At 41.5% G+C, this 12,938-nt stretch overlaps 1 protein-coding gene across 2 annotated transcripts in view; it reads left to right on the top strand.

Moving 5' to 3' along the window:
• The window catches only part of LOC134349755 (interleukin-13 receptor subunit alpha-2-like), a 98,685-nt gene that overhangs the window by 56,242 nt on the left and 29,505 nt on the right, over nt 1-12,938 (top strand). The window contains exons 4-7 of one of the 2 annotated variants that reach the window (XM_063054570.1): nt 6,008-6,165; nt 11,440-11,581; nt 12,511-12,631; nt 12,724-12,911. In XM_063054570.1, coding sequence (XP_062910640.1) covers nt 6,008-6,165; nt 11,440-11,581; nt 12,511-12,631; nt 12,724-12,911 — 609 coding nt within the window. The remainder of the gene's footprint in view (nt 1-6,007; nt 6,166-11,439; nt 11,582-12,510; nt 12,632-12,723; nt 12,912-12,938) is intronic. The other variant, XM_063054571.1, reaches the window with a different exon arrangement.

Here is a 12,938-nt window from a genome sequence, read left to right as displayed (position 1 = left end):
GCTTTGGTGTTCTGGTTTATATTTGCCTGATAATTCATGAATCGCCTCTTGTGTCTCCACTTATCACCTCCTAGCCTCTGCCTTTATCTCCACCCTTTCCTCTCTTCTCAGCTGATTCCATCTGCCTTTGCCATTCGCTCTCCATATCTGTCTATAGATATCACCAATCACTGTTGACTCCCAATACCACTCTCTTGCTCACTCCCATCTGGCTCGAGCTGTCAATCAATCCCCTTCTCTTGGCTCAACCTACCAGTTTCCAGACCCCGCCTCACTCCCAACCTCCCCCTCAGCTTACATCTTTAGACGGACCTTCTCCCCTCTGCATACTCAGTTCTAGTGTATTGACCTGAAATATCGTCTCACCTACAGTACTGTTTGAAAGTCTTAGGCACATATACAGTGACATGCAAAAATTTGGGCACCCCGTTCAAAATTTCTGTTACTGTGAATAGTTAAGTGAGTAGAAGATGAACTGATCTCCAAAAGTCATAAAGTTAAAGATGAAACATTCTTTTCAACATTTTAAGCAAGATTAGTGTATTATTTTTGTTTTGTACAATTTTAGAATGGAAAAAAAGGAAAGGAGCACCATGCAAAAGTTTGGGCACGCCAAGAGATTTGAGCTCTCAGACAACTTTTACTAAGGTCTAAGACATTAATTAGCTTGTTATGGCTATGGCTTGTTCACAGTCGTCATTTGGAAAGGCCAGGTGATGCAAATTTCAAAACTTTATAAATATCCTGACTCCGCAAACCTTGTCCCAACAATCAGCAGCCATGGGCTCCTCTAAGCAGCTGTCTAGCACTCTGAAAATTAAAATAAATGATGCCCACAAAGCAGGAGAAGGCTATAAGAAGATAGCAAAGTGTTTTCAGGTAACCGTTTCCACAGTTCGTAATGTAATTAAGAAATGGCAGTTAACAGGAATGGTGGAGGTCAGGTTGAGGTCTGGAAGACCAAGAAAACTTTCTGAGAGAACTACTCGTAGGATTGCTAGAAAGGCAAATCAAAACCCCCGTTTGACTGCAAAAGACCTTCAGGAAGACTTAGCAGACTCTGGAGTGGTGGTGCACTGTTCTACTGTGCAATGACACCTGCACAAATATGACCTTCATGGAAGAATCATCAGAAGAAAACCTTTCCTGCGTCCTCACCACAAAATCAGTGTCAGAAGTTTGCAAAGAAATATCTAAACAAGCCTGATGCATTTTGGAAACAAGTCCTGTGGACTGATGAAGTTAAAATAGAACTTTTTGGCCGCAATGAGCAAAGATATGTTTGGAGAAAAAGGGGTGCAGTATTTCATAAAAAGAACCCCTCTCCAACTGTTAAGCATGGGGGTGGATCAATCATGCTTTGGGCTTGTGTTGCAGCCAGTGGCACGGGGAACATTTCACTGGTAGTAGGAAGAATGAATTCAATTAAATACCAGCAAATTCTGGAAGCAAACATCACACCATCTGTTAAAAAAAAAAGCTGAAGATGGAAAGAGGATGGCTTCTACATCAGAATAATGATCCTAAACACACCTCAAAATCCACAATGGACTACCTCAAGAGGCGCAAGCTGAAGGTTTTGCCATGGCCCTCACAAGTCCCCCGACCTAAACATCATCGAAAATCTGTAGATAGACCTCAGAAGAGCAGTGCATGCAAGACAGCCCAAGAATCTCACAGAACTAGCAATACACATAAAAGTTGCTGCTGAACGCAGCAGGCCAGGCTAACAAAGTCCTGACGAAGGGTCTCGGCCTGAAACATCGACTGTACCTCTTCCTAGAGATGCTGCCTGGCCTGCTGTGTTCACCAGCAACTTTTATGTGTGTTGCTTGAATTTCCAGCATCTGCAGAATTCCTGTTGTTTATCTCACAGAACTAGAAGCCTTTTGCAAGGAAGAATGGGCGAAAATTCCCCAAACAATAACTGAAAGACTCTTAGCTGGCTATGGAAAGCGTTTACAAGCTGTGATACTTGCCAAAAGGGATGTTACTAAGTACTGACCATGCAGGGTACCCAAACTTTTGCTTCGTGCCCTTTTCCTTTTCTGTTATTTTGAAACTGTAAAAGACGGAAATAAAAAAGTAATCTTACTGAATCTAAAAGCCACCCTGGAGCAGACTGTGGAAGCGACCACATACCAGTCATTTGCAAAATGAAAATAAAGATGAGAAAATTAAAGAAACCAAAAAGATCAGAACCACTGGATTACCAACAACTACAAAACAACCCTCATCTGAAAACAGAATACACAATCAAGGTGAAAAACCGTTTTCAATTGCTGCAGGGTGAAGGAGGCAAATCTTCCTGGGACATACTGAAGGAATCCATGGTTGAAGCTGCAAAAGAAACCATCCCACAAAAAGAACGTAAAGGTAAGAAGAAATGGATAACTGAAGATATAATACAGTTGATGCAACAAAAACAGACCATCAAACCAAGAGACAGCAAAGAATACAATCAACTTTATAAGACAATAAAAAGAAAATGCAGAGAAGCTAAAGACAGACGGCTAAATGAGAAATGCTCAGAGATAGAAATGCTACAAACCCATAACTCTGGAACAAAGTTGATGCACAGTAAGATTAAAGAACTAATGGGGAAATTACCTCAGCAAGTGGATGCACCAAGACAAAAGACGGCAAATTAAATTATGTGCAAAGAGGAAATCCTAAACAGATGGACAGAATATATAAAAGAACTTTTTGAAAACCAAAGAGGAGAAAAACCGAACATAAAGAAGAATTTTGAAGGACCTAGCATTCTAAAATCAGAAATTCGAGCAGCCGTAAATAAAACAAAACATAGCAGAGCAACTGGTCTAGACAATATCGCTGTTGAAATGATACTGGCCTTAGAAGATTTTGGAATAGAGAAAATAACAGAAATAGCAAATGAAATCTATGATCATGGGGAGATACCTGATGATTTAAGTAAGTTAGTGTTCATCACACTTCCAAAGAAAGAGGGAGCAACAGAATGTGAGTTACATCGTACAATAAGTCTGATGAGCCACGTGTCAAGAATTTTTCTCAGAGTAATCATGATGAGAGCAAGACGCTGTATAAAACCAGAAATCAGTGAAGAACAATGCGGCTTTGTGGAAAACAGTGGAACGAGAAGTGCGATTTTCATGCTACGGATGATCTGTGAACCAGCCATCCAGGTACAAAAAGACATCTACTTATGTTTCAACGACGATACAAAAGCTTTTGACACTGTCAGACAGCAAGGTCTTCTGGAAATGCTTCAAGATCTTGACATAGATGGGAAAGATATACATTTCTTAAGAAACTTATACTGGGACCAGACAACATCCGTCAGAATAGAAGGAGAAGTGAGTGAGTATGTGAATATCATGAGAGGAGTCAGGCAAGGTTGTGTCTTTTCGCCAGACTTATTCAAACTGCACAGTGAAAATATCTTGAGAAGTATCAAAGACATCAAAGGATTCACAATTGGAGGCCATAATATAAATAACATCAGATTTGCTGATGACATCGTACTAAAAGTGGAATCAAAGGTTATGGGGATAAGGCAGGAACTGGATACTGATTGTGGATGATCAGCCATGATCACAGTGAATGGCAGTGCTGGCTCGAAGGGCTGAATGGCTTACTCCTGCACCTATTGTCTATTGTCTAAAAGCTGATGCAGAAACGAAACTTCAAGAACTACTCACTATAGTGGCAACGGAAAGTAATCACAAAGGCCTCTCTATCAAGACCGAGAAGACAGAGAGCATGGTCATCTCCAGAAAGACAAACATCCCACATGTGTGATCAAGATCGGAAAGGCAAACATCAAACAAGTCAACAAATTCAGATATCTTGGCAGCCTAATAACAAGTGATAGCAGGTGCGACACAGATATGAAATACAGAATAGCAAAGGCGAAAGAAGCGTTCCAAAAAATGAAGACTATATTAACAAACAGAAAGATGAGCACGTACACTAAAAACAGAATACTGCAGCGCTACATTTATTCTATCCTGTCTTATGGAAGTGAATACTGGACCATTTCCCCGGCAATGGAAAAGAGACTAGAGGCAGCTGAGTTATGGTTCTACAGGAGACTCCGCTTGAACATTGACTTCTCAAACTTCTGCTAATGCCCCACCTCCCCCTCGTACCCCATCCGTTATTTATTTATTTACATACACACATTCTTTTTCTCTCTCTCCTTTTTCTCCCTCTGTCCCCCTCACTATACCCCTTGCCCATCCTCTGGGCTCCCCCCCACTCACCCTTTTCTTTCTCCCTAGGCCTCCTGTCCCATGATCCTTTCACATCCCTTTTGCCAATCACCTGTCCAGCTCTTGGCTCCATCCCTCCCCCTCCTGTCTTCTCCTATCAATTTGGATCTTCCCCTCCCCCTCCCACTTTCAAATCTCTTACTAGCTCTTCTTTCAGTTAGTCCTGATGAAGGGTCTCAGCCCGAAACGTCGACTGTACCTCTTCCTAGAGATGCTGCCTGGCCTGCTGCGTTCACCAGCAACTTTTATGTGTGTTGCTCAGATTCCTAGGACATGTCATGCGGAAAGATGAACTAGAAAAACTCGTACTCTCTGGAAAGATCGAGGGGAGCAAACCTAGAGGAAGACCTCGGCTTATGTACATCAAAAGCATAGCCAGGTGGTTACACATCGAGGAAATGGAAGTCATCCAAAAAACAAAGGATAGATCTATATGGAAAACCATGGTCACCAATGTCTGCATCGGATATGGTACCTAGACAGACAGACAGAATCTTGCTTAAAATATTAAAGAAATGTGTCATCTTTAACTTTATGCCTTTTGGAAATCAGGTCATCTTTTACTCGCTATTCACAATAACAGAAATTTTGACCAGGGGTGCCCAAACCTTTGCATGCCACTGTGTATAGCTAGGGTGCCTTAGACTTTTGTATAGTACTGTATTCTGTCAACGTGAAGCAGAAAGCGAGTTGGTAAATCTGGCAGGAACAAAGGATGTTGGAAAAGATGAGGGTGGAGTGCTGCAGGAGGGGTGTGGGACAGATGTCAGAGAAGGCATGCCAGAGACAGTGGGGGGCGGGGGGCGGGGGGCGTGGGTGCAAACACAGCCAGTCTTGACACACCAGTCAAGGTCATTTGCTTCCAAACAATTGGTTTATTGCTCATTACAGAATGTCTCTCTGTCGCTTTCCACTCCTTCCCCTCTTTCTTCCTCTATTCCCAACCATGATTCCCCTCTCCCTGCCCCCTTCCCACTCTCAATCCACAATACAGACACATATCAGAATATGGTTTATCATCACTCACATATCTCATGAAGTTTTTTCTTTTCCGCAGAAGTATAGTGCAATACGCGAAATTACTACAGTACTGTGCAAAAGTCTTAGGCAGCCTTGCTATATATATGTGCCTAAGACTTTTGCACAGTTCTGTATAGCCTCCACAGCTGCTGCCTGGCCTGCTGGGTTCTTCCAGCAGTTTGACTTTTTTGATGAATAAAATGCATTAGTTGATTGCATTGGCTTTGGTGCTTGTGGAACATTATGTGGAAAATGGCTGCCGCAGAGAAGACGCATGAAGAATGCTCTCAGTTTGAGTAAAACTCTTAGACATCTATTAAGACTTCCTTGAAGTGTTCTTAGTATTTTTAATATATGTTCATGTCAAAGTGTATAATAAATTGAGTTCTGCTGGCTTCTTCAGCCTTCCTTTCCAGTCATGATGAAGGGTAGCAGCCCGAAATGTCGACTATTTATTCCTCTACATGGGTGCTGCCTGACTTCTGAATTCCTCCAGCATTTTCTGTGTGTTACTCTGGATTTCCAGCATCTGCAGAATCTCTTGTGTTTGTGAACTGTATTGACACAGTTGTTAAGGCATAAGTATCAGACAGAAAAGTGAATGTTGGGATCAGATTAGGAAGTATTATGAAGAACGAGGAACCAGATTTAGAGTGGCATGAATTTTATGTAATCTATAGCCTTTGGCATTGTAACAAATTTTAGTAACTTTGTCACTTATCTTGAAATAGCTCATGTAAATCCACCGACAGACCTTAAGATTGTAGATGGCCAGTTTGGAGACTTCAATTTCTCCTGGAATAGCAACCTCACTGAAGACCTACTGAATGGTTATAAAGTTAAATATGTATTTGAGTATAGATACCACGACAAGGACCGCTGGGAAAATGTAAGTTTAATTCCAATTTCTACTATTATTTATGTGGATTTGTCAATTTCTCTGATTCTTTGTGCTGTAAATTCAAAGAACTATTTCAAGGCACAGAAGAAAGATTCAGCCCATTCTCCAGATGCTAGCTGGAGAAAGAATTACTTAGACTATTCAATCATCCTAGCTCTAGGTCTATAACATTTAACTTCAGGAAGTTCAAGGCTCCCCTAGGGGACAGTTAAATTATAGGGATTTGAATCTCAGACTTATTCAGATTATTTGACATGTGAACCTTTAGTTTAGTGGAAAAGGCTGTGAACCAATCAAATCAAATTTAATCAGTATTCAACCACACAACTGAACAAGACAATGTTCCTTTCCGGCCAAGGTGTAACAACATACATGAACATTTAAAAATAGCGAGAAAAAAAAAATGTATGTAAGAAAACATTTCCAGTCCAAAACCCTGAATAACAAGTACCACAAATTGATGGTTCCTGGCAATCCAGCCTGTCATTCCACAGAATGAACACTGGAAGGCAGCATTGACGGGCGAGGCTACCCCCAACTGAGCACAAACACCATGTGACTCCACCTCTGGCATCTCATCACTTGGACTGCAGCAGGAAGCAAGCTTGCGGCTTGAGGCCTAGTCCTTGCTACAACAGAGGCTACGCTGCTGCCACACCGCCTGTCTCCCCACCAAACAAGGGAAACAGGCCTCTAACTGTCTTCAGATAGTCTGTAAACTTCCAACAAAGCCATCACTTCCATCATCTAAATCATTGATATATATTGTCAAAAGAATCGGTACCAACACAGACCCCTGAAGAACACCACTAGTCATCGGCAGCCAACCTGAAAAGGCTCCCATTATTCCCACACTTTGCCTCCTGCCATTCAGATACTGCTTTATCCATGCTAGATTCCATGAACTTGTAGCATGTTAAGCAGCCTCATGTATGGTAACTTGTCAAAGGCCTTCTGAAAATCCAAGTACACAACATCAACCAATTCTCCTTTGACCATCCTGCTTGCTATTTCTTCAAAGATTTCCAACAGATTTGTCAGGCAAAATTTTTCCTTTAGGAAACCATGCTGACTACAGCTTATTTTATCATGTGCCTCCAAGCACCCCAAAACCACATCTTTAATAATTGACTCCAACTGATAACCCACAGTCTCTTCAGCATCCTCTTTCAGAACTCTGCGGTGTACGCCATCTGGTCTAGGTGACCTGTCTACCTTTAAGCATTCCAGTTTCCCCAAGTACCTTTTCTCTAGTAATGGTAACATTACACACTTCATGGCCCTTGACACCTGGAATTTCCACCATACTGCTAGTGTCTTCTACAGTGAAGACTAATGCAAAATACTTATTCAGTTCATCTGCCGTTTCCTTCTCCCCCAATACTACATCTCCAGCATCGTTTTCCAGCAGTCCAATATCTAGTCTTGCCTCTCTTTTACTTTTTATGTATCTTAAGAAACTTTTGGTATCCTCTTTAATATTATTTGCTAGCTTACTTTGGTATTTTATCTTTACCTTTTTAATGACATTTTTCGTGTCCTTCTGTTGGTATTTAAAAGCTCTCCTGTCCCCACTAATTTTTGCTCTATTATTTAGATGGGGAAAGAATTCAAAGTTCTGAGATGCAATGGGACTTGGGAGTCTTCATACAGGATACCCTTAAGGTTAACCTCCAGGTTGAGTCGGTGGTGAAGAAGGCGAATGCAATGTTGGCATTCATTTCCAGAGGAATAGAGTATAGGAGCAGGGATGTGATGTTGAGGCTCTATAAGGCGCTGGTGAGACCTCACTTGGAGTACTGTGGGTAGTTTTGGTCTCCTTATTTAAGAAAGGATGTGCTGACGTTGGAGAGGGTACAGAGAAGATTCACTAGAATGATTCCGGGAATGAGAGGGTTAACATATGAGGAACGTTTGTCTGCTCTTGGACTGTATTCCTTGGAGTTTAGAAGAATGAGGGGAGACCTCATAGAAACATTTCGAATGTTGAAAGGCATGTACAGAGTTGATGTGGCAAAGTTGTTTCCCATGATGGGGGGAGTCTAGTACGAGAGGGCATGACTTAAGGATGGAAGGGCACCCATTCAGAACACAAATGCGAAGAAATTTTTTTAGCCAGAGGGTGGTGAATCTATGGAATTTGTTGCCACGGGTAGCAGTGGAGGCCAAGTCATTGGGTGTATTTAAGGCAGAGACTGATAGGTATCTGAGTAGCCAGGGCATCAAAGGTTATGGTGAGAAGGCAGGGGAGTGGGACTAAATGGGAGAATGGATCAGCTCATGATAAAATGGTGGAACAGACTCGATGAGCCAAATGGCCGACTTCTGCTCCTTTGTCTTATGGTCTTATTATATGCCCTCTCTTTGGCTTTGACTTCTCTTGTTAGCCATGGTTGTGTCATCTTACCTTTCGAATACTTCTTCCTGTTTGGGATGTATATATCATGTGCCTTTCGAACTGCTTCCAGAAATTCCAGCCATTGCTGCTCCGCTGTCATCCCTGCCAGTGTTCTTTTCCAATCAATTCTGGACAACAACTCTCTCTCATGCCTCTAATTTCCTTTACTCCACTGTAATACAGGTACATCTGACTTCTCCTTCTCTAAATTTCAAGGTGAATTTGATCATATTATGATCAATGGCCTCTAAAGGTTATTTTACTTTAAGCTCTCTAATCAATTTCATTTCATTGCACAACACCTAGTTAAAGATAGCCGATACCCTAATGGGCTCAAGCACGAGCTTCTCTGTAAAGCCATCTCATAAGTGTTCTAGAAACTCTCCCTCTTGGAATCCTGCGCTAACCTGATCTTTGAAATCTACCTGCATAGTGAAATCTTCCATGACTATTTCTCATTGCCTTTTTGGCATAAATTTTGTCTCCCATTGTAACTTGTAGACCACATCCTTACTACTGTTTTAGGGGCCTGTATGAAACAAGTTAAAATGGCAAAGTTGAATCTTGCAGGACCATTCTGATTGTGCGATTCAAATCGGCCATCAAGAACACACTGAGGGAATGATTGTGACCACACAATTCCTTCTACTGGCTCCATGTTACCTAGGAACCATTTGCCTATGATTCTACCCCTCCACAGAGGGTAAACTTACCCATTTTCTCTTTGCTCCTTCATTCTATCGTTAAGGAAACACCCACCCCCCACCAGTGCTCTCATCTCCTTTGCTGCTAATGCCACATTTCCTCACACTGAAGGAAGACATTTGATGGATCTTGAGCCTAGTGCTACAGGACCTTTCTCACCATTTATTAATCCATGCGATATCTACATCATTAGAAACATCAACAATGTTTGTCCATCATTCACTTCTAGAGGACTAGAATATAAAAGCAAGGTTTTATAACCTTGAGGTTTCATACCTGGTTTTAAACTTGAGGTTTGAAACTGCTGAGGTTTTATAAGGCATTGGTCAGCCCACATTTGGAGTATTGTGAGCAGTTTTGGGACACTTATCTTAAAAAAAAAGGTGTGCAGGCATTGGAGAGCATCCAAAAGAAGTTTGTGAGATTGATTCTGGAAATAAAAGGGCTAGCAGATGTAGAGTGATGGCTCTGGGCCTCTATTCGCTGGAGCTTGGAAAAATGGTGGGGAGGGCGTTGCGTGTGTGGATGATGTCCTTGAAACCTGTTGAATATTGAAAAGCCTATACAGAGTGGATGGGGAGGGTGTTTTCATTATTGGTAGGGTCTTGCACCAGAGGACACAGCCTCAGAGTAGAAGGATATTCCTTTCAAACTGCGATGAGGAGGAAACTCTTCAGCAAGAGGGTGGTAAATCTGTAGAATTCATTACTGTAAATAGCTGTGGGGGCCATATCATTGGATATATTTAAAGTGGAGGTTGATAGATTCTTGATTAGTAAGGGTGTCAAAGGTTGTAAGGAGAAGGCAAGAGAATGGGGTTAAGATGGGAAATAACTCAGCCATGATCAGATGGCGGAGCAGACTCTGAGGACTGAATGACCTCATTCTCCTCCTATGTCTTATGACCCAAATCGTTCTTTGAACTGATAATATGGCTAACTGTCAACCTCATTGGCGGTTTGGAGGCATATTTGACAAGGATGAGCAATATCTTCTGTGTAGAAAGGTATTGATAAACTAATTGCATTTTTTACTGACAATGTAATAGTTTCATGGTTACTTTTACCAAGCAACCTTTATCAGAAAAGATCTTTAATCTTTTTAAATTGACTCATTACCATGATTAGGTTCAACCCAATTTTTTGAGATTAAATTTTGGTTGCTGGGCCCATGAGTTAGCCACAGCTCCTTCATATAAGTACATTTAGTGGCCACTTTGAGGTGCACCTGTGCACTGGCTCGTTAATGCTAATATCTGATCAGCCAATCATGTAGCAGCAATTCAATACATAAAAGCATGCAGACATGGTCAAGAGGTTTAGTTGCTGTTCAAATCAAACATCAGAAGGGGGCTGAAATGTGATCCCAGTGACTTTGACTGTGGAATGATTGTTGGTGCCAGGAGTGGTTTGAGTATCTCGGAAATTGCTGATCTCCTGGGGTTTTCACACACTGGTGTTCTCGGGGAGAGGTGCAAAAACAAAAAAAAAAAAGTCCAGTGAGCATCAGTTCTGTGGGCAATAAAATTATACCTTGTTAATGAGAAAGGTCATAGGAGAATGGCCAGACTGGTTCAAATTGACAGGAACGCGACAGTAACTCAAATAGCCAAGTGTTACAACAATGATGTGCAGAAGAACATCTCTGAACCCTCAACACATTAAACCTTAAAGTGGAATGGGCTATGCCAGGTTCCACTCCTATACCTAATTAAGTGGCTACTGAGTGTTGTTATTTATTACTATTATTTAATTTTTTCAATTATAATTTGCACAGTTTGTCTTTTTTGGTTCAATCTTTGTATATCTTTGTTCTGCTGTGAGTGCCTGCAAGAAATGAATCTCACAGTACTTGAAGTGGATGGGCTACAGGAACAGGAGGCCCTGAAGGTTCACTCAGCGGCCACTTTATTAGGTACAGGAGTACCTTGGGTTTCAGCCTCCAGGCCAACCCTGGTTTCAAATTCCCTGTTTCTCCAATTTCAGACACTCATAGCACTCTTGCAACCACCCTTGGCCCTTGGTTTTAAAAATAAATGCAAAATTAATGTTTGTTTCTCATCTGCAAAGAAAAAGAGGGCAATCACACTTTGTAATTGTCGCTGAACAGACTCTGTTGAAAGGGGACCTTCAGACTAATTGCTCAACCTTGTATCATAGGACGGCAGACTACCAACAGAAGAACATGAAAGCAAGTTTGAGTTACATAGGGGTGTTTCTATAAGAATTAGAAATGTGCTCCTAAGTGAAGAAACTGTGCTCAGGAAAAGCAACTGGACTGAAAAGATGATACGGTCACCAGGTATGATATTTTGTTTACTTATTTAGAGATATAGAATGGCAGCAGGCTTCTCTGATCCAATGAGCCCATGCCACTCAATTGCAAAATGTGACCTGTTAACCCGCACATCATTTCTGGAATGTAGGAGGAATCTGGAGCACGGGGACCAAACCATGGTACAATTTCCTTACAGGCAGCGACGGAACTGAAGCTGTATCACTGGCTATGTAATACTGTTATGGTAACAGCTATGCTACTGTGACACCGTATTATGCCTGTTTATGTATCCGTCTGCAGAACTAAGTAAAAAGCACATGTTCTGTTTGCGTATTGATGTCGTAAATAGATGAGCAACCAGGAAACAAACTTTGAACTTGTGCATTGAGTTGCTCTCAAGTTTACTGGCAATGATGGTGAGGCCTGGATGCCTTGCAATGCAGAATGCAGGCCATTGACTCTTGGAATGCCAAGCTGCACCATCTCATTGCAGAGCTGTTGCAGTGATGGGGCGTAAGGGACAAGTTCCATGTGTGAACAGTACAGCCTCAGTGCCAGCATCTGCAGATCGTCTTTTGCGTGTTGGAGACGTGAAGAAAATTGGAGGCGGCGCAGTAACGGAGTGGTTAGCGTAACACTTTACAGCATAGACAATTCCCTACTGTCTGTATGGACAGTCTCTCCATGACTGGGTGGGTTTCTGGCCCCTCCGACCCCACTGTCCAAAGATACATGGGTTGGTCATTGTCAATTGTCCTGCGATTAGGCGATGATTAAATCGAGGGATTGCTGGGTGGCGAAGGTTTAAGGGCTGAAGTTTGGACTGGATTTTCGCATGTGAGAACATGCTTTTGCACCATAATAACTTCAATAAAAAGAATATGGTTTAAAACTACTTTTAAATCAAAAATAAATAATGCTTAATCAGTCTGCTGCTTATATTATTGATACAGGTAATCGAGAAACATTAGCATCCAACTTTTCATGTGTTTTATATAATCATTCATTCATGAATTGCACATGGCATCCTGGCAACAAGCTCCCGATTGGCTCACAATACAGAATGTATTACAAGTAAGTGTGTAATATCAGTACACAATAATTTAGAATACCCCAAAACCTTATGATGAATTCTTTATGTTAATATTCAACTCACTCCTCTTAAGATATCTTGGCAACGCCATGGAATGTGCTCACTACTTTACAGACTTGCAAGGGAGACAAGGCTGCCATATTGGTAAAATGGTCATCGAACAAGATGACCTAGAAGAGCCTTTACTAATATGTGTCAACGGATCGAATAATTCTACATCAATATCGCCGTATTACGTGCAAATTAATCCACAAGAGTTTGGTATGAGAGAAAGTCATTTTTTCCTAA

The sequence above is a fragment of the Mobula hypostoma genome, chromosome 7, assembly GCF_963921235.1.
Source record: "Mobula hypostoma chromosome 7, sMobHyp1.1, whole genome shotgun sequence".
NCBI classification, from domain to species: Eukaryota; Metazoa; Chordata; class Chondrichthyes; order Myliobatiformes; family Myliobatidae; genus Mobula; species Mobula hypostoma.
The sequence above is the reverse complement of the archived record's forward strand: the minus strand, read 5'-3'. Positions and strand labels throughout refer to the sequence as shown.